This window comes from Anomaloglossus baeobatrachus, chromosome 5 (assembly GCF_048569485.1).
Source record: "Anomaloglossus baeobatrachus isolate aAnoBae1 chromosome 5, aAnoBae1.hap1, whole genome shotgun sequence".
NCBI classification, from domain to species: domain Eukaryota; kingdom Metazoa; phylum Chordata; class Amphibia; order Anura; family Aromobatidae; genus Anomaloglossus; species Anomaloglossus baeobatrachus.
The window spans coordinates 592363965-592386107 of NC_134357.1; the positions used below are offsets into that span (position 1 = coordinate 592363965).

Below are 22143 nucleotides of genomic sequence, written 5' to 3' on the forward strand. Positions count from 1 at the left end.
GAGTATAATACAGGAGGTAACTCAGGATCAGTAATGTAATGTATGTACACAGTGACTGCACCAGCAGAATAGTGAGTGCAGCTCTGGAGTATAATTCAGGAGGTAACTCAGGATCAGTAATGTATGTACACAGTGACTGCACCAGCAGAATAGTGAGTGCAGCTCTGGAGTATAATACAGGAGGTAACTCAGGATCAGTAATGTATGTACACAGTGACTGCACCAGAAGAATAGTGAGTGCAGCTCTGGAGTATAATACAGGAGGTAACTCAGGATCAGTAATGTATGTACACAGTGACTGCACCAGCAGAATAGTGAGTGCAGCTCTGGAGTATAATGCAGGAGGTAACTCAGGATCAGTAATGTAATGTATATACAGTGACTGCACCAGCAGAATAGCGAGTGCAGCTCTGGAGTATAATACAGGAGGTAACTCAGGATCAGTAATGTAATGTATGTACACAGTGACTGCAGCAGCAGAATAGTGAGTGCAGCTCTGGAGTATAATACAGGAGATAACTCAGGATCAGTAATGTATGTACACATTGACTGCACCAGCAGAATAGTGAGCGCAGCTCTGGAGTATAATACAGGAGGTAACTCAGGATCAGTAATGTAATGTATGTACACAGTGACTGCAGCAGCAGAATAGTGAGTGCAGCTCTGGAGTATAATACAGGAGGTAACTCAGGATCAGTAATGTAATGTATGTACACAGTGACTGCACCAGCAGAATAGTGAGTGCAGCTCTGGAGTATAATACAGGAGGTAACTCAGGATCAGTAATGTATGTACACAGTGACTGCACCAGCAGAATAGTGAGTGCAGCTCTGGAGTATAATTCAGGAGGTAACTCAGGATCAGTAATGTATGTACACAGTGACTGCACCAGCAGAATAGTGAGTGCAGCTCTGGAGTATAATACAGGAGGTAACTCAGGATCAGTAATGTATGTACACAGTGACTGCACCAGAAGAATAGTGAGTGCAGCTCTGGAGTATAATACAGGAGGTAACTCAGGATCAGTAATGTATGTACACAGTGACTGCACCAGCAGAATAGTGAGTGCAGCTCTGGAGTATAATGCAGGAGGTAACTCAGGATCAGTAATGTAATGTATATACAGTGACTGCACCAGCAGAATAGCGAGTGCAGCTCTGGAGTATAATACAGGAGGTAACTCAGGATCATTAATGTATGTACACAGTGACTGCACCAGCAGAATAGTGAGTGCAGCTCTGGAGTATAATACAGGAGGTAACTCAGGATCAGTAATGTAATGTATATACAGTGACTGCACCAGCAGAATAGTGAGTGCAGCTCTGGAGTATAATACAGGAGGTAACTCAGGATCAGTAATGTAATGTATGTACACAGTGACTGCAGCAGCAGAATAGTGAGTGCAGCTCTGGAGTATAATGCAGGAGGTAACTCAGGATCAGTAATGTAATGTATATACAGTGACTGCACCAGCAGAATAGTGAGTGCAGCTCTGGAGTATAATACAGGAGGTAACTCAGGATCAGTAATGTAATGTATGTACACAGTGACTGCACCAGCAGAATAGTGAGTGCAGCTCTGGAGTATAATACAGGAGGTAACTCAGGATTAGTAATGTATGTACACAGTGACTGCACCAGCAGAATAGTGAGTGCAGCTCTGGAGTATAATTCAGGAGGTAACTCAGGATCAGTAATGTATGTACACAGTGACTGCAGCAGCAGAATAGTGAGTGCAGCTGTGGAGTATAATGCAGGAGGTCACTCAGGATCAGTAATGTATGTACACAGTGACTGCACCAGCAGAATAGTGAGTGCAGCTCTGGAGTATAATACACAAGGTAACTCAGGATCAGTAATGTATATACAGTGACTGCACCAGCAGAATAGTGAGTGCAGCTCTGCAGTATAGTACTGTTGGTGTAATGTATCCTGTGTGCGGTGCATTCGCTCTTTCGTTGTTCCTATGCAGCGGTAGGTTTTCAGGTGAGGATGACAGTATACTCTGTTCCTGAATGGGTTAATTGTCCTTTTTTATATAGAAGCAGATGATGAGAGCAGCGGGCTCCGGGGGCGCTGATAATATTCGGGGTGGAGGAGCGCTGTCACCTGTGATGATCAGACCCACAGATGTGATGCAGCTCCACATCGGGGTCCGGGGGTCTCCAGTGTGTTGTACATGAAGGTGGCAGTACAGGTCACATGGTCAGGCCAGCGCCCCCGGTGTAGCTCCTTTGCTGGCGTCTGGGCAGGGTATAGTTGGGGGGTCTTGGCTCAGTGCAGCTGTGATGTTACTGGATCTGTAGAACTACATCTCCCAGCATTGGGCACTGACTTTGTGCGTCTGGTCGGCGTCCAGTCCTGCAGATCCCCTCGGTGGTGCCCGCTCCCCAGCTGCCCTCTGACATTTGCAGCCTGGCGGGGGGACAACATGCTGCATAATGCCAGATATTTATAGTATGAAGTTTAAAGTGGGGGGTTGGGTCCGAATCAGAGTATTTCCATTATGTGATAAGCAAACGATAACCGAGGCCCACTTTTGCCTGATACTTGGGGTTATGGGGGAGAGGAGCATCCCTTTAATTCCTGCTCCCTGCTGATCATGTCTCCTCTCCCCTGCAGGTCTGTAAACACTTTCTGTGCGAGTTCTGTCCAGCCGAGCTGTTCACAAACACCAGGTCTGATTTGGGTAAGTAACGGGCCACAACTGGGTGCAGTGCTGCTTACAAGAGCGCCTCCTTGTGGATTTCATGAGCCTGTGATAGCAGATCCAGCCTATATTACTGTGAGAGACACACAGAGCTCACATCCAGCCTATATTACTGGAGAGACACACAGACCTCACATCCAGCCTATATTACTGGGAGAGACACACACAGCTCACATCCAGCCTATATTACTGGGAGAGACACCCAGAGCTCACATCCAGCCTATATTACTGGGAGAGACACACACAGCTCACATCCAGCCTATATTACTGGGAGAGACACACAGAGCTCACATCCAGCCTATATTACTGGGAGACACACACAGACCTCACATCCAGCCTATATTACTGGGAGAGACACACAGACCTCACATCCAGCCTATATTACTGGGAGAGACACCCAGAGCTCACATCCAGCCTATATTACTGGGAGAGACACACAGAGCTCACATCCAGCCTATATTACTGGGAGAGACACACAGACCTCACATCCAGCCTATATTACTGGGAGAGACACACACAGCTCACATCCAGCCTATATTACTGGGAGAGACACACAGAGCTCACATCCAGCCTATATTACTGGGAGACACACACAGACCTCACATCCAGCCTATATTACTGGGAGAGACACACACAGCTCACATCCAGCCTATATTACTGGGAGAGACACACAGAGCTCACATCCAGCCTATATTACTGGGAGACACACACAGACCTCACATCCAGCCTATATTACTGGGAGAGACACACACAGCTCACATCCAGCCTATATTACTGGGAGAGACACACAGAGCTCACATCCAGCCTATATTACTGGGAGACACACACAGACCTCACATCCAGCCTATATTACTGGGAGAGACACAGACCTCACATCCAGCCTATATTACTGGGAGAGACACACAGACCTCACATCCAGCCTATATTACTGGGAGAGACACACAGAGCTCACATCCAGCCTATATTACTGGGAGAGACACACAGACCTCACATCCAGCCTATATTACTGGGAGAGACACACAGACCTCACATCCAGCCTATATTACTGGGAGAGACACACAGAGCTCACATCCAGCCTATATTACTGGGAGAGACACACAGACCTCACATCCAGCCTATATTACTGGGAGAGACACACACAGCTCACATCCAGCCTATATTACTGGGAGAGACACACAGACCTCACATCCAGCCTATATTACTGGGGGACACACACAGACCTCACATCCAGCCTATATTACTGGGAGAGACACACAGACCTCACATCCAGCCTATATTACTGGGAGAGACACACAGACCTCACATCCAGCCTATATTACTGGGAGAGACACACAGAGCTCACATCCAGCCTATATTACTGGGAGAGACACACAGAGCTCACATCCAGCCTATATTACTGGGAGAGACACACAGAGCTCACATCCAGCCTATATTACTGGGAGAGACACACAGACCTCACATCCAGCCTATATTACTGGGAGAGACACACAGACCTCACATCCAGCCTATATTACTGGGAGAGACACACAGATCTCACATCCAGCCTATATTACTGGGAGAGACACACAGAGCTCACATCCAGCCTATATTACTGGGAGAGACACACAGACCTCACATCCAGCCTATATTACTGGGAGAGACACACACAGCTCACATCCAGCCTATATTACTGGGAGAGACACACAGACCTCACATCCAGCCTATATTACTGGGGGACACACACAGACCTCACATCCAGCCTATATTACTGGGAGAGACACACAGACCTCACATCCAGCCTATATTACTGGGAGAGACACACAGACCTCACATCCAGCCTATATTACTGGGAGAGACACACAGACCTCACATCCAGCCTATATTACTGGGAGAGACACACAGAGCTCACATCCAGCCTATATTACTGGGAGAGACACACAGACCTCACATCCAGCCTATATTACTGGAGAGACACACAGAGCTCACATCCAGCCTATATTACTGTGAGAGACACACAGAGCTCACATCCAGCCTATATTACTGGGAGAGACACACAGAGCTCACATCCAGCCTATATTACTGGGAGAGACACACAGAGCTCACATCCAGCCTATATTACTGGGAGAGACACACAGAGCTCACATCCAGCCTATATTACTGGGAGAGACACACAGACCTCACATCCAGCCTATATTACTGGGGGAGACACACAGACCTCACATCCAGCCTATATTACTGGGGGAGACACACAGACCTCACAACCAGCCTATATTACTGGGAGAGACACACAGACCTCACATCCAGCCTATATTACTGGGAGAGACACACAGACCTCACATCCAGCCTGTATTACTGGGAGAGACACACAGACCTCACATCCAGCCTGTATTACTGGGAGAGACACACAGAGCTCACATCCAGCCTATATTACTGGGAGAGACACACAGACCTCACATCCAGCCTATATTACTGGGGGAGACACACAGACCTCACATCCAGCCTATATTACTGGGGGAGACACACAGACCTCACAACCAGCCTATATTACTGGGAGAGACACACAGACCTCACATCCAGCCTATATTACTGGGAGAGACACACAGACCTCACATCCAGCCTATATTACTGGGGGAGACACACAGACCTCACATCCAGCCTATATTACTGGGAGAGACACACAGACCTCACATCCAGCCTATATTACTGGGAGAGACACACAGAGCTCACATCCAGCCTATATTACTGGGAGAGACACAGAGCTCACATCCAGCCTATATTACTGGGGGAGACACACAGACCTCACATCCAGCCTATATTACTGGGGGAGACACACAGACCTCACATCTAGCCTATATTACTGGGAGAGACACACAGACCTCACATCCAGCCTATATTACTGGGAGAGACACACAGAGCTCACATCCAGCCTATATTACTGGGAGAGACACACAGACCTCACATCCAGTGACACTAATTTTAGGTCTGGTAATGACTGATATTTCCTTCTCCATTAATCTAAGGTCCTTGTGAGAAGATCCACGATGAGAACCTGCGGAAACAGTGAGTGTCGCCATCCTTTGCGTTCCATTTCTGCTTTTCACCTGCCTCCGCCGTTGGCTCGCCTGCCTCCGCCGTTGGCTCGCCTGCCTCCGCCGTTGGCTCGCCTGCCTCCGCCGTTGGCTCGCCTGCCTCCGCCGTTGGCTCGCCTGCCTCCGCCGTTGGCTCGCCTGCCTCCGCCGTTGGCTCGCCTGCCTCCGCCGTTGGCTCGCCTGCCTCCGCCGTTGGCTCGCCTGCCTCCGCCGTTGGCTCGCCTGCCTCCGCCGTTGGCTCGCCTGCCTCCGCCGTTGGCTCACCTGCCTCCGCCGTTGGCTCACCTGCCTCCGCCGTTGGCTCACCTGCCTCCGCCGTTGGCTCACCTACCGCTTGTTTTACATCCTAGGTATGAGAAGAGCTCGCGGTTCATGAAGGTGGGATATGAGCGGGAATTCCTGCGGTACTTGCAGAGCTTACTGGCCGAGGTGGAGCGCAGGATTCGCAGGGGTCACGCACGGTTGGCCCTGTCCCAGAGTCAGCAGGCATCTGGTGTGAGTATCTGCCCGGAGGATGGAATCGCGGTCCCTGCACAGTCCAGCTCCTCCCTCCTGTTGGGTCTCTGCCCCCCGGTATAGCGCTCCTCTTACCTTTTATCCGTCTCTTCCACAGTCTGTTGGGCCGGCCGGGAAGAACGAGGAGAAAGTCCAAGTATTGACAGATAAAATCGAAGCCTTGCTGCTGCAGGTAACTTACACCGCTCACTACGGTCTCTGCTTGCGGTCACTGGCTGGAGGCAGAGATCAAACATTAGATAGTCTCTGAAGTTAAAGGGTTTGTCCATCGTCCCTCACTTCCACATCTGACAGTGACATTGAAGATCTGCCAGGATGTGTGCCCCCGCCCCTGTCCTGAATCGTGCAGGTGAGCCGTTATCTGGATACGAGCTGCCATGGATATTGTCCCCCCAGCCTAAAAATAGCAGCCCGCAGCTGTCCAGAATTGGCACATTACATTAATGTGCCAATCCTGGCGCTTTACCCGGCTCATCCATTTGTCCTGGTGCGGTGGCAATCGGGGTAATGGAAGAGGTTAATGACAGCCGAGATTTTGTAAAAATAAAAACAGCTGCAATAACCGCCCCCCCCAATTACTAAATAAAATTCTTTATGTGAAATAAAATACATGCACCCTCTTTCACCCCTTTTTTAACCCCCAAAACACCTTTTCAGATCCGATGTAATCCACACAAGGTCCCATGAAGATCCTCAGCTCTGCCGCACCCAGAGGCTTAATTTCAATGTTTGCGTTTTATGAATGGGGGTTCTCATACACCCTCACCCATTAGTAATCTAGGGCATGATGGCAGCTGTCATTAACCCCTTATATTGCCACCACACCAGGGCAGTCGGGACGAGCCGGGTAAAGCACCAGGATTGGCACTCCTAATGTGATGTTTCAATTCTGGGCAGCTGCAGGCTGCTATTTTTAAGAGGGGGGGCCCAATATCCATGGCTCCTCCCATCCGGTTAATACTCGTCCAAATCTGTTTGCTTTACTGTGTCTGGTTATGAAAAATAAAGGGGAACCCTACGCCTTTTATGTTTATCCTCTATTTTGCTATCCAGCCTCAGTAAAGCTCACGGGTGCGGGCTGCAGCCTGTCGCTGCTGTTCTACTCATGCTAGCTATCAAACCGGAAAAATCTTGCTTATTGGCTGCTCTGCAACCTTTCAACAAACTTTATTCATATGCGAAACCTGGACAGCAACTGGACAAACAGGCCAGTCTGTGTTTTGGGTCCGGAACCAAACACCCGCTTTTCCTCCTCGCTCCGGGCGGCCGTTGTATTCACCGGTGAACGTTTTTCTTTGCAGATAGAGGAGCTCGGGACTGAAGGAAAAGTGGAGGAAGCGCAGGGGATGATGAAACTCGTCGAGCAGCTAAAGGAGGAACGGGAACTTCTGAATTCTACGACATCGGTGAGTCGGAGGGTTATGGAGGGCTCGGTGGTGGTCTTCACTGAGGAAGGACGAGGGCAGCGGGAGCGGATTGCGGAGGAGTCCGTCTGATTGACGGGCGATTCTCCGGCTGCTTTCCTCTCCCCCATGGAGTCCGTCTGGGGTTAGGTTGGAGCTGGTTTAGGGGAACGGGTGGAAGGATTCGCTCTCGTATAGACCGGGCACGTCCGGTCACAATGAAGCCTCACGGGTGTAAATATATTTGTTCTCTTTTTCTTCCCCAGACTATTGAAAGCTTTGCGGCTCAGGAGAAGCAGATGGAGGTGTGCGAGGTCTGCGGCGCCTTCCTGATTGTGGGAGACGCTCAGTCCCGGGTGGACGACCATCTCATGGGGAAACAGCACATGGGCTACGCCAAAATAAAGAACACGGTGGAGGAGTTAAAGGTGAGGGGCGACGGGGCAGGAAAAGGGGAGCAGCGAGGCCTGCAGGTCCCCAGTGCTGCCAGTAGAGGGCGGTGGACTCTTAGGAGGGGCGAGGTCTGTGTATGGGTGCAGGTCCTGGAGGTCGGGGGTGCAGGTCCCCAGTGCTGCCAGTAGAGGGTGGTGGACTCTTAGGATGGGTGAGGTCTGTGTATGGGTGCAGGTCCCCGGCTGTCAGGGGGTGCAGGTCCCCCGGAGGTCAGGGGGTGCAGGTCCCCCGGAGGTCAGGGGGTGCAGGTCCCCCGGAGGTCAGGGGGTGCAGGTCCCCCGGAGGTCAGGGGGTGCAGGTCCCCCGGAGGTCAGGGGGTGCAGGTCCCCCGGAGGTCAGGGGGTGCAGGTCCCCCGGAGGTCAGGGGTGTGGGTCCCCAGTGCTGCCAGTAGAGGGCGGTGGACTCTTAGGAGGGGCGAGGTCTGTGTATGGGTGCAGGTCCTGGAGGTCGGGGGTGCAGGTCCCCAGGGCTGCCTGTAGAGGGCGGTGGACTCTTAGGATGGGTGAGGTCTGTGTATGGGTGCAGGTCCCCGGCTGTCAGGGGGTGCAGGTCCCGGAGGTCAGGGGTGTGGGTCCCTGGCTGTCAGGGGGTGCAGGTCCCCGGAGGTCAGGGGGTGCAGGTCCCCGGAGGTCAGGGGGTGCAGGTCCCCGGAGGTCAGGGGGTGCAGGTCCCCGGAGGATGCTTTGGATTACAAGTCTTATTTTGTTTTGTTTTTTGTGTTTTTTGCTCAAGGAAAAACTCAGGAAAAAAACAGACGAGCCCGAAAGGGACGATAAGTTAAAAAAGGAGAAAGAAGAAAAAGACCGAGAGAAAGAGAAGGAACGCGAGAAAGAAGAAAAAGAGAAAAAACGCCGCCGGGAGGAGGAAGAGCGAGACAAAGACAGAAACCGGGACAGGGACAAGCGCAAAAGAAGCCGCTCGCACAGCCGCAACTCCAGCCGAGCCTCCGAAAGAAGGAGCAGCCGGTCCCGTGACCACAAGAGATCGCGGAGCAGGGACCGGAGGAGAAGCAGGTCAGTCCTATCCTGCCAGACAGAGGCCGCCTCTTATCTGTCACCCCCCCCCCCCCACCCCTCCATGTGCTTTTTGCCGTGTTCAATGTCTGATCGCCCCTTGTGTTCTCCACGTAGCCGTGAACGCCAGCGGAGCCGAAGTCACAACAGAATGGACCGGAAGCATCGGTCCCGCAGCAGAGACAAGCGCCGATCAAAAAGCAGAGACCGCAAAACTTACAAGCACCGAAGCAGAAGCCGAGACCGAGAGCGGAGGTCAAAGGAACAAGGTTTGTAGTGGAGGCTGAAGTGGATTTAGTAGCGATCTCTGCTCTCTCGGGCCGGGCCCCCCGTATCTCACCAGGTCACTAAATATCATGTAAGCTGCCAGCTCTACGCGGCTGATAACTGCGACCATTGGCAAACAGCGGCAGCTGAAGGTGGATTAAATGTAAGGCTTTGCTTTTGGCTGTTGTCGTTTGTAGACCCCTCTGCTGAGCTTTCAGCTTTTATTGGACACATTGTGGCTGTAACGTCTGAGCCCAGCCCAGCAAGCTTTCACAGGAGCGCTGTCCTGACCAGCAGAGGGGTCTTCTGCAGTCCCCCCACTCTCATGACAAGCACAGGGGTCTTGTGCAGTTCCCAGTGGTCATGACCAGCGCAGGGGGTCTTCTGCTGTCAGGACCAGCGCAGGGGGTCTTCTGCTGTCAGGACCAGCGCAGGGGGTCTTCTGCTGTCAGGACCAGCGCAGGGGGTCTTCTGCTGTCAGGACCAGCGCAGGGGGTCTTCTGCTGTCAGGACCAGCGCAGGGGGTCTTCTGCTGTCAGGACCAGCGCAGGGGGTCTTCTGCTGTCAGGACCAGCGCAGGGGGTCTTCTGCACATTGGCCTGCAATCATGTCAGCACGGCGCTCTGCTCCATCCATGGCTGTTGGAGGCAGATGATGGCTAGATAATTCGGCCTTCATCTGCAGGGAATGATGTGGGCTTGGTGTGAGATCTTGTGAAGGGGCTTCACACGCACAAGGCTGTAACTTTACGTTCTTCATCTCCCCAGACAAAAGAAGCTCCGACGACAAAAAAAGCAGCCGGGACGGGCAGAGCGACTCCCGCAAATCCGACTCTAAGGAGTCGTCGGCACCGACCTCAGTGAACGGGGCCAACGAGGGCGTAAAATCTGAAGGTGACACTCAGTCCAATTAAAACTGATCTGATTAGTCCTCTGGTCAGTGACAGGTAAGTGCTCGCTGCCCCCGCCCATAGCTCTTATGTTGTAATGTAACGGTGCAGCGTAAGGATGCACAGATGAAGAGACTGTGGAGGTATACCATCACTTTCTGTATTTGTAGTGCCCTCTCCTCCCACATCTGCGCCACTTACCCAACCTGTTGTGCTCTTGATGCTTTTTGTCATAAATGCAGCAAATGTGTAGTCGTAAGATTTAATTCCAAGAGGCGCAAATTAATTAAAAAAAAATAAAAAAAATATGGCTGGAGTTTAAAAAAACCAAAAAATGAAGCGGATGTTTTTTGTGACAGCTGTTTGGAGTGGTTTGCCTTGCACACTAATGCGGTCTGTTCTGTAACTCGAGAGCATTGGATTGCTGGAAGTGTAGGGTTAATGAATAAATTCACCTCTCTGCCATACCTCACTCAGCGTTGGTGTTGTAAGCGGGGCCCCTGAAAATTAAAAATCAAGGATTGAGTCATACTAATCAGGTACTCTCGACAGGTACTCCTTTCTCTACCAAAATAATCCATGTATTGAATGCTGTTCCGTACTCGCGTAATATCTATATATGTGTCTGTCAAGCAAAACTGCAATGTTTATTTTTTTTTTTTATTTTTTATGCCGGTTTTTAACCGTTTTGGTGATTTTCTTTCGACTGTGTCTAGGGATGCAGTATTACAAAAATTCTGTAAAAAAAAAAGTATTAAATTCAGTGCAAGGTATGTGTTTAACGTTTTACAAAGTAGGGGCAGCGACATTGTAGCACAGTATAGTTGTTTTTTTTTATTATTTTTTGGCCTTTGCCGAAAAAAAATAGTCATCCATTATTGGAGACGATTCTCCTTTTTTCCGTCTTTTTTTGCATGTGATCGGTGTGTACTTTTTTTTTTTTATTTGCAATGAACTAATTATATATTTTTTTTCCTTTTTTTATTTTTTTGCGCATTTTGCCAGACAGGACAACGACGACGACGACGTGCCGAAGATTAAGAGACCACCCTTCTCTCTCTCCACCTCCCCCACCCCAAGATGTCTTAATTGAAGACCTTCTTTATATGAGGTGACCGAAACCTGTATTGAGAATTAAAAAAAAATACACAAAAAAAATCCCTTTACACACACACAAAAAAAATAAAAAAAAAATTAGCTGGTTCTTAAGTTAAGAGCTGAAGTTTTTAGCCACCGATCTGTTTTTTGTTGATGTCCGGTCCTGGAGGTGTCAGGACACAATGTAAAAAAATTATTTATGACCGGTGCAGGCACATATGAAAAAACCCGCCTTGCATATCGGTTTAAAAATTTTATTTTATTTTGTGGACTTGGGGTGGAGGGAGAATTTAAAAAAGGAAAAAAAAAAAAAAAAAAAACATAATGAAATTAAAAAAAAAAAATGTTTGAACGTTTTATTTTTTAATTTTTTTTTATTTTTTTTTTTACGAGTAGCTGTAGATTATCCAATAAACGCATCCTCTGAATCCTCCTGTAAATGTGCGCTGTTGTTACTTGGCTTGGTATTACATGCTTTTTTTTTTTCAAATAAACTTGTTACTGTTTGTTTCCGCGTCTCTCGTTTTTCAAGCAGTTGGGAACTCGGGCTTAAGTGATTGGCTACACCACGGTAAACCGAGAAAGGGTTAAAGCAGGCAGCTGGGGGCTGGATTTATCAGGCTGGGAAGGTCCATAGTTATTTGGCCCTTCCCAGCCTTAAAATAGCAGCCCGCAGCTGCCCCAGAAGTGGCGCATCCATTAGATGCTCCAATTCTGGCTCTTCCCTGGTGCGGTGGTAAGTCTTTTGGCGTTGTCAGTTGTGAATTAACAGCGCAGGGGTTAGTAATGGAGAGGGGTCTATCAGATACCCCCTATTAATAACCCAGTAAGTCGGAAAGATAACACTCAAACAAAAATATTCTGGGTCTCACGCTGCCTTGTGTGACTCGGTGAGAACGATGATGAGCGATAACATTACAGACTGCATCACCTATTGTCACAGTTGCCGGGTATCGCAGCACCCAGCCTGAGCGGGAGGGACCTAATGAAGTGACCTTCTCAGTACGAGGATGCATGGGTTATGCTAGAAAATCGGCGGATGTCGTGAGAATGCCATGGGTTGTCAGATTCCCCCCCCCCCCCCCCACCTTTTTAATTCACTGGGTTAGTAATGGGGCTGTATGATAGACTCCTCTCCATTACGAACACCCTGGGTTTGATGCTAGCTGACGCTACACAGCTGTCATCAACCCTATAAACAACTACCCTAATTGCCACCGCACCAGGGCAATCGGGAAGAGCTGGAACACTTCTGGGGTGACTGTGGGCTGCTATTTTTAGGTTGGGAAGGGACCAATTAAAAATGAACCTTCCCATCCTGATATGAGTTCCCGCTGTCAGCTTTACCTTAACTGGTTATCAAAAAAATGTGGGTGAGTGTTCATGTCTTTTCTGCGGGCACAGGAGTGATGGCCACATGATCGCTGGCGGGAGCTTGGCATTAAGTGACAGCCAGGCCCGGCTCACATTCATCCTGCGCTCTACGCTCGGGTCTTACATCGGGGGTTCCATGTAAGTCTCTAACATATGTGATTTGGATAAATCCTCTGACAGAGATTTCCTATAATGAGGCAGCCGTGTTACTCCGGCCTATTAGCCAGCTCTATCCTTCTAAATTGTTCATAAAAGTCCGGTCGGCCACTCTTCTGAAAAGACGGACACGGCTGGACAGAGGCCTGACGGAGTCCAGAGTAATTCTGCTGCCTCATTATAGTGAATGGATTCCTCGAGTTCAGTGGGAATCACATCATTTGGAGATTCAGATGTAAGTGCTCAGCTCAGAGCACAGGATAAATGTGATTCAAAATTTTATGAAAATTGCTCCCACTAAAAGGGGGAGGGGGGGTTCACTTAATTTAGCATCTCAGGGGCTCCTCCTATGGGACATGGTGTGTGCTATCTATTCCAGGAAAAATTGTGTTCCAAATATTCAAATGGTGCTCTGTCCCTTTTGAGCCATGCGCCCAAACAGTAAGTTCCATCCTCTCAGGAGACAATTGTCATAAAATTCTCAACCAATCGGAAGAGGAGGTTCCGAAGGGTCTGGTCTGACGGTTACGGACTGGCAATGTGCGTGTTGTACCACTAGCTGTTTCTCTGCTGCTCCTCCTGGGAATTTATGGATCACTTGTCAAAAGTGGGAGTCTCCGAGTGCCAGGAACATGGGGTTCAGGTCCTCTGGGAAATAGATTTTCCCTCGTGAGAGCCCGATCTGTTCAATATTGCATATAGGCTTTCACTGGGAGTTATTTTGGCCCGTAGTAACCCTGCAGCCCTTGTGACTGTGATTATGGAAGGAACCAGATTAGTCATAAGGCTGTAATACGAAAATCGTGATCGAGGCAGGAGAAGGGATCAAAAACTATTCGAAAGCATCAGATCTACTATGAGGCACTGCAGATATCAAGAAGAGGCCTACCTAGACCTGGACGTCCCTCATTAATTAACCCCTTCACCCTGATTTCATCTTCCTGACCCAAATTTTTCAATTCTGAACACCCTCTGTTTGAGGTTTGGTATTTTCAGTGCACCGTACAATTTCTCCTAATACCCCATCTGTGGTGGAAATCAACTGTTTGGGCGCACTGAAGGAAAGGAGCGCCATTTGACTCCTTGAACTCAAAATTGTTTGGAATCGTTCGCAGAGACCCACTGAGGTGCCTAAACAGTGGAGTTCCCCCACATGTGACCCCATTTTGGAAACTAGACCCCTCAAGGAATTTATATGTGTGGTGAGCACTTTGGCTTCACAGAATTTTATAACCTGAAAGCTGTGAAAATAAATTTTCACCACAAAAATGTCGCTTTAATCCCAATTTTTTCATTTTCACAAGGGTAGTAGGGGAAAAGAGACCGTAGAATTTGTTGTGCAATTTCTCCGGAGTACAGGGATACCCCATATGTGGTGGGAATCTACTGTTTGGGCGCTCGGAAGGGAAGGAGTGCTATTTTTGGCTGGAATAGATTGCGGACGCCATGTCACATTGGAAGAGGGGTAAGGCGGAAGCCTTTTCTAAGAGAGATAAATATCCAATCACGGCTGTGTTCTGCCAAAACCTCCATGGAAGAAATGTTCTGTCTCATGAGGCCATGGTGTTTTTTTGGTCCTAATTCCAAAAGGTGCAACATCCTCACTGTGCAACCACAGAAGATCATAATCCCCACAGTGATGCATGGTGGGAGCAGCATTGTGCTTTAAGACTGTGTTTTTCAGCAGCTGTAACTGGGCCCATAGTCAAGGTGGAGGGAATTATGAACCGATCCAAATATCAGGCAATTTTGCTACAGAACCTTCAGGCCTCTGCTAAAAAGATGAAGATGAATTTCACATTTCAGCACAATGACCTACAAATCCATCAAAAATAAGGGCTTCTCCAGAAAAGAATGAAAGTCCTGGAAGGGCCGAGCCCAGACACCTGAGTCCGAGGGAAAATCTGTTGTGACCTGAAGAGGGCGATGTTACAGGGCTGTGGAGTTGGTATAAAATGGACTGACTCTGACTCCTAATATATGTAATATTTTGGGTACAGCGGTTCACTGCAGTATGTGATGAATATGTTTTCATAAGAATTTGGGAAAGTTATGAAATGTCCTATAATGGCTGTAGGAGGGACATGCTGCAACTCTGATTGGCAAAATTAGGAAATTGGTTATTGCTGCCAGAACCCCTAAAATTGATTCCATCTTGCTAAAAAAGGGGAAATTGTTGATCAAGCCACTCTGTGGGGCAGCACTTATTTAATGATTGAGCAGTTGCTTAAGCTGAAATCCTTTCTTGTACACATGGCCAACCCTCAGATAACACTAAATGAAGGTCAAAGTGGACAGGTGGCTGAATTGAAGGAATTGCTTCATCACCCATTTACAGTGACTAAAAAATACAAGCTGAGGATTTAACTCCTGGCATTTATATAAAGGAGTGGAAAACTTGCTATTTTGCCTGTCCCAGAGTGGAATTTTAATCGCAGGTGGCATTGCTGCTTCAATGAAATGGAGAGATAAACTGCTACTAGAAAATACAATTCTTCTGGCAGCTGTGTATATGGACCCAAGTCGTATATTGCTGGATGATCAACAGCTTACTAAAAGAAAAGAAGCTCTGACAGAGGTAGCAGTTAGGATGAGTGGGCTGCAGGATTGCCAAGAGTAAGGGGACTTGGATTCTGCCAGTGCAACTGCTGCCATATCTTCAGCCTCATCAGATAAGGGCTTGGATCCTGCTAATGCTACTTCTGCCGTGCCTTCAGCCTCATCAGATGAGGGCTTGGATCCTGCTAATGCTACTGCTGCCGTGCCTTCAGCCTCATCAGATGAGGGCTTGGATCCTGCTAGTGCTACTTCTGCTGTATCTTTAGCCTCCTCAGATGAGGACTTGGATCTTGCCAGTGCTACTGCTGCTGTATCTTCAGCCTCCTCAGATGAGGACTTGGATCTTGCAAGTGCTACTGCTGCTGTATCTTCAGCCTATTCACATGAGGAGTTTAATTTTGAAAATATTTGAACAATATGGAGCAGCAAAGCGTTGCCGCAAGGAAAAAGATTCCACTCCCACCGCAAACTGACCAGATTTCAGCAACATTTTTCACTTGCTCTCAAAGAAGTAGAAGTGTTCAACCGTTTCCCTAGCTCTAACCTATCCCTGGCTCTAATCCTTTTTGCTAGTACTAGTCCTGTTTCAAGTTCTAACCCTATATGTAGGTATAACCCCTTTTTCTATCCCTAGTCCCATTTCCTGGCTCTCACTTTATCTGTAGCTTTAACTCCTTTCCCATGCTTAATGCCTAACCCTATCCCAAGCTTTATCCCTAGCTCTTATCCCATCTTTAGCGCCAACCCTATTACTAGCTCTAACCCTACCGCTAACTGTATTCTTAGCTTCAACCTTATTTATAGCTTGAGTTCTATCCCTTGCCTAACCCTATCCCTAGCTATAACTCCCTTTCTCTAGCCCTATTTGTAGCTTTAATTTTTTTTCCCCTGCCCCTTGCCTAGCCCTATCCTTGGCACTAACCATATCATTAGCTCTAACTCCTTTCCCCAGCTCTAACCTATCCCTAGCTCTAAACCCCTTCACTAGCACTAGCCCCTACTTCTAGTTCTAACCCTATCCCTAGTTATAACCCCCTTCCCTTCTTCTAGTCCTATTCCTAGCTCTAACCCTATCCTTACCTCTAACCCTATTCCTAGCTCTAACTCTATCCTTAGCCCTAACCCTTTGCCTAGCTTTAACCATACCCCTAGCTCTATTTTTAGCTCAAGCCCTATCCTTAGTGCTCTATCCCTAGCTCTTTTCTTAGTTCTATTCCTAGCTCTAACCCTACCCCTAGCTCTAACCTATCCCTAGCTCTAAATCCTTTCATTAGTGATAGTTCTAACTCTATCTCTCGCTATGACCCTCTTCCCTACCTATAGTCCCATTCCTAGCTCTAACCCTATCCCTAGCTCTAAATCATTTCCTACCCCTATTTACATTCCTAGCTCTAACCCTATCCCTACCTCTAACCCCATTCCCTAGTTCTGACACTATCCCTAGCTCTAACCTATCCCTAGCTCTAACCTATCCCTAGCTCTAAATCCTTTCATTAGCATTAGTTCTAACTCTATCCCTAGATATAACCCCCTTCCATGCCTCTAGTCCCATTCCTAGCTCTAACCCCATTCTCTACCCATTCCTGGCTATAACCCTATCCCTAGCTCTAACCCCTTTCCCTAGATCTAACCTATCCCTAGCTCTAAACCATTGCTAGCTTTAAATCCTTTCATTAGCGCTAGTTCTAACCCTATCCCTAGCTATTAACCCCTTCCATACCTCTAGTCCCATTCCTAGCGCTAAGCCTTTCACTAGCTCTAACCCCATTCTCTACCCATTCCTAGCTCTAACCCTATCCCTAGCTCTAAATCATTTCCTACCCCTATTTACATTCCTAGCTCTAACCCTATCCCTACCTCTAACCCCATTCCCTAGTTCTGACACTATCCCTAGCTCTAACCTATCCCTAGCTCTAACCTATCCCTAGCTCTAACCTATCCCTAGCTCTAAATCCTTTCATTAGCATTAGTTCTAACTCTATCCCTAGCTATTAACCCCTTCCATACCTCTAGTCCCATTCCTAGCTCTAAGCCTTTCACTAGCTCTAACCCCATTCTCTACCCATTCCTAGCTATAACCCTATCCCTAGCTATAACCCCCTTCCCTACCTCTAGTGCCATTCCTATCTCTAACCCTATCCCTAGCTCTAACCCTATCCCTAGCTATGACCCACATTCCTACCTCTAATCTCTTTCCTAGCTGTAACCCTATCCCTAGCTATAACCCTATCCCTAGCTTTGACCTTCTTCCCTACCTTTAATCCCTTTCCTAGCTCTAACCTTTTCCTAGCTCTAACCCTATCCCTAGCTATGACCTTCTTCCTTACCTCTAATCCCATTCCTAACTGTAATCCTATCCCTAGCTCTAACCCTATCCCTACACCTAGCTTCATTCCTAGCTCTAACCCTATCCCTACACCTAGGTTCATTCCTAGCTCTAACCCTATCCCTAGCTATGACCTTCTTCCCTACCTCTAATCCCTTTCCTAGCTGTAATCCTATCCCTAGCTCTAATCTATCACTACACCTAGGTTCATTCCTAGCTCTAACCCTATTCCTAGCTATGACCGTCTTCCCTACCTCTAATCCCATTCCTAGCTCTAACCCTATCTCTACACCTAGCTTCATTCCTAGCTCTAACCCTATCCCTACACCTAGCTTCATCCCTAGCTCTAACCCTATCCCTACACCTAGCTTCATTCCTAGCTCTAACCCTATCCCTACACCTAGCTTCATTCCTCGCTCTAACCCTATCCCTACACCTAGCTTCATCCCTAGCTATAACCCTATCCCTACACCTAGCTTCATCCCTAGCTCTAACCCTATCCCTACACCTAGCTTCATCCCTAGCTCTAACCCCATCCCTACACCTAGCTTCATTCCTAGCTCTAACCCTATCCCTACACCTAGCTTCATTCCTAGCTCTAACCCTATCCCTACACCTAGCTTCATTCCTAGCTCTAACCCTATCCCTACACCAAGCTTCATTCACAGCTCTAACCCTATCCCTACACCAAGCTTCATTCCTAGCTCTAACCCTATCCCTACACCTAGCTTCATTCCTAGCTATAACCCTATCCCTACACCAAGCTTCATTCCTAGCTCTAACCCTATCCCTACACCTAGCTTCATTCACAGCTCTAACCCTATCCCTACACCAAGCTTCATTCACAGCTCTAACCCTATCCCTACACCTAGCTTCATTCCTAGCTCTAACCCTATCCCTACACCTAGCTTCATTCCTAGCTCTAACCCTATCTCTAACCCTATCTCTACACCTAGCTTCATTCCTAGCTATATCCCTATCCCTACACCTAGCTTCATCCCTAGCTCTAACCCTATCCCTACACCTAGCTTCATCCCTAGCTCTAACCCTATCCCTACACCTAGCTTCATTCCTAGCTCTAACCCCATCCCTACACCTAGCTTCATTCCTAGCTCTAACCCTATCCCTACACCTAGCTTCATTCCTAGCTCTAACCCTATCCCTACACCAAGCTTCATTCACAGCTCTAACCCTATCCCTACACCTAGCTTCATTCACAGCTCTAACCCTATCCCTACACCAAGCTTCATTCCTAGCTCTAACCCTATCCCTACACCTAGCTTCATTCACAGCTCTAACCCTATCCCTACACCTAGCTTCATTCCTCGCTCTAACCCTATCCCTACACCTAGCTTCATTCCTAGCTCTAACCCTATCCCTACACCTAGCTTCATTCACAGCTCTAACCCTATCCCTACACCAAGCTTCATTCCTAGCTCTAACCCTATCCCTACACCTAGCTTCATTCACAGCTCTAACCCTATCCCTACACCTAGCTTCATTCCTAGCTCTAACCCTATCCCTACACCTAGCTTCATTCCTAGCTCTAACCCTATCCCTACACCTAGCTTCATTCCTAGCTCTAACCCTATCCCCTACACCTAGCTTCATTCCTAGCTATAACCCCATCCCTACACCTACTTTCATTCCTCGCTCTAACCCCATCCCTACACCTAGCTTCATTCCTAGCTCTAACCCTATCCCTACACCTAGCTTCATTCCTAGCTCTAACCCTATCCCTACACCTAGCTTCATTCCTAGCTCTAACCCCTATCCCTACACCTAGCTTCATTCCTAGCTCTAACCCTATCCTACACCTAGCTTCATCCCTAGCTCTAACCCTCTCCCTACACCTAGCTTCATCCCTAGCTCTAACCCTATCCCTACACCTAGCTTCATTCCTAGCTCTAACCCCATCCCTACACCTAGCTTCATTCTAGCTCTAACCCCATCCCTACACCTAGCTTCATTCCTAGCTCTAACCCTATCCCTACACCTAGCTTCATTCTAGCTCTAACCCTATCCCTACACCTAGCTTCATTCCTAGCTCTAACCCTATCCCTACACCTAGCTTCATTCCTAGCTCTAACCCTATCCCTACACCTAGCTTCATTCCTAGCTCTAAACCTATCCCTACACCTAGCTTCATCCCTAGCTCTAACCCTATCCCTACACCTAGCTTCATCCCTAGCTCTAACCCTATCCCTACACCTAGCTTCATCCCTAGCTCTAACCCTATCCCTACACCTAGCTTCATCCCTAGCTCTAAACCCTATCCCTACACCTAGCTTCATTCCTAGCTCTAACCCCATCCCTACACCTAGCTTCATTCCTAGCTCTAACCCCATCCCTACACCTAGCTTCATTCCTAGCTCTAACCCTATCCCTACACCAAGCTTCATTCACAGCTCTAACCCTATCCCCTACACAAGCTTCATTCACAGCTCTAACCCTATCCCTACACCAAGCTTCATTCACAGCTCTAACCCTATCCCTACACCTAGCTTCATCACTAGCTCTAACCCTATCCCTACACCAAGCTTCATTCCTAGCTCTAACCCTATCCTACACCTAGCTTCATTCACAGCTCTAACCCTATCCCTACACTAGCTTCATTCCTCGCTCTACCCTATCCCTACACCTAGCTTCATTCCTAGCTCTAACCCTATCCCTACACCTAGCTTCATTCACAGCTCTAACCCTATCCCTACACCAAGCTTCATTCCTAGCTCTAACCCTATCCCTACTACCTAGCTTCATTCCTAGCTATAACCCTATCCTACACCTAGCTTCATTCCTAGCTCTAACCCTATCCCTACACCTAGCTTCATTCCTAGCTATAACCCTATCCCTACACCTTGCTTCATTCCTAGCTCTAACCCTATCCCTACACCTTGCTTCATTCCTAGCTATAACCCTATCCCTACACCTAGCTTCATTCCTAGCTCTAACCCTATCCCTACACCTAGCTTCATTCCTAGCTCTAACCCTATCCCTACACCTACCTTCATCACTAGCTCTAACCTATCCCTACACCTAGCTTCATTCCTAGCTCTAACCCTATCCCTACACCTAGCTTCATTCCTAGCTCTAACCCTATCCCTACACCTAGCTTCATCCTAGCTCTAACCCTATCCCTACACCTAGCTTCATTCCTAGCTATATCCCTATCCCTACACCTAGCTTCATTCCTAGCTATAACCCTATCCCTACACCTAGCTTCATTCCTAGCTCTATCCCTATCCCTACACCTAGCTTCATTCCTAGCTCTAACCCTATCCCTACACCTAGCTTCATTCCTAGCTCTAACCCTATCCCTACAACCTAGCTTCATTCCTCGCTATATCCCTATCCCTACACCTAGCTTCATCCTAGCTCTAACCCTATCCCTACACCTAGCTTCATTCCTAGCTCTAACCCTATCCCTACACCTAGCTTCATTCCTAGCTATAACCCTATCCCTACACCTAGCTTCATTCCTAGCTCTAACCCTATCCCTACACCTAGCTTCATTCCTAGCTATAACCCTATCCCTACACCTAGCTTCATTCCTAGCTCTAACCCTATCCCTACACGTAGCTTCATTCCTCGCTCTAACCCTATCCCTACACCTAGCTTCATCCCTAGCTCTAACCCTATCCCTACACCTAGCTTCATTCCTCGCTCTAACCTATCCCTACACCTAGCTTCATTCCTAACTCTAACCCTATCCCTACACCTAGCTTCATTCCTCGCTCTAACCCTATCCCTACACCTAGCTTCATCCCTAGCTCTATCCCTATCCCTACACCTAGCTTCATTCCTCGCTCTAACCCTATCCCTACACCTAGCTTCATTCCTAACTCTAACCCTATCCCTACACCTAGCTTCATTCCTAGCTCTAACCCTATCCCTACACCTAGCTTCATTCCTAGCTCTAACTCTATCCCTACACCCTAGCTTCATTCCTAGCTATAAACCCTATCCCTACACCTAGCTTCATTCCCAGCTCTAACCCTATCCTACACCTAGCTTCATTCCTAGCTATAACCCTATCCCTACACCTAGCTTCATTCCTAGCTCTAACCCTATCCCTACACCTAGCTTCATTTCTAGCTATAACCCTATCCCTACACCTTGCTTCATTCCTAGCTCTAACCCTATCCCTACACCTAGCTTCATTCCTAGCTCTAACCCTATCCCTACACCTAGCTTCATTCCTAGCTCTAACCCCATCCCTACACCTAGCTTCATTCCTAGCTCTAACCCTATCCCTACACCTAGCTTCATTCCTAGCTCTAACCCATCCCTACACCTAGCTTCATTCCTAGC

At 48.1% G+C, this 22143-nt stretch overlaps 1 protein-coding gene across 1 annotated transcript; it reads left to right on the forward strand.

The window, feature by feature from the left end:
- Positions 1-2615: 2615 nt before the first annotated feature.
- LUC7L3 (LUC7 like 3 pre-mRNA splicing factor) lies at positions 2616-11923 on the forward strand (the record flags this gene model as incomplete). Its single annotated transcript, XM_075351482.1, has 10 exons — positions 2616-2688; positions 5709-5748; positions 6128-6272; positions 6391-6465; positions 7595-7699; positions 7963-8124; positions 8883-9163; positions 9281-9432; positions 10198-10376; positions 11325-11923. Coding segments are annotated over 9 exons (1179 nt in total), but the record flags the coding sequence as incomplete, so codon positions are not given.
- Positions 11924-22143: the final 10220 nt, after the last annotated feature.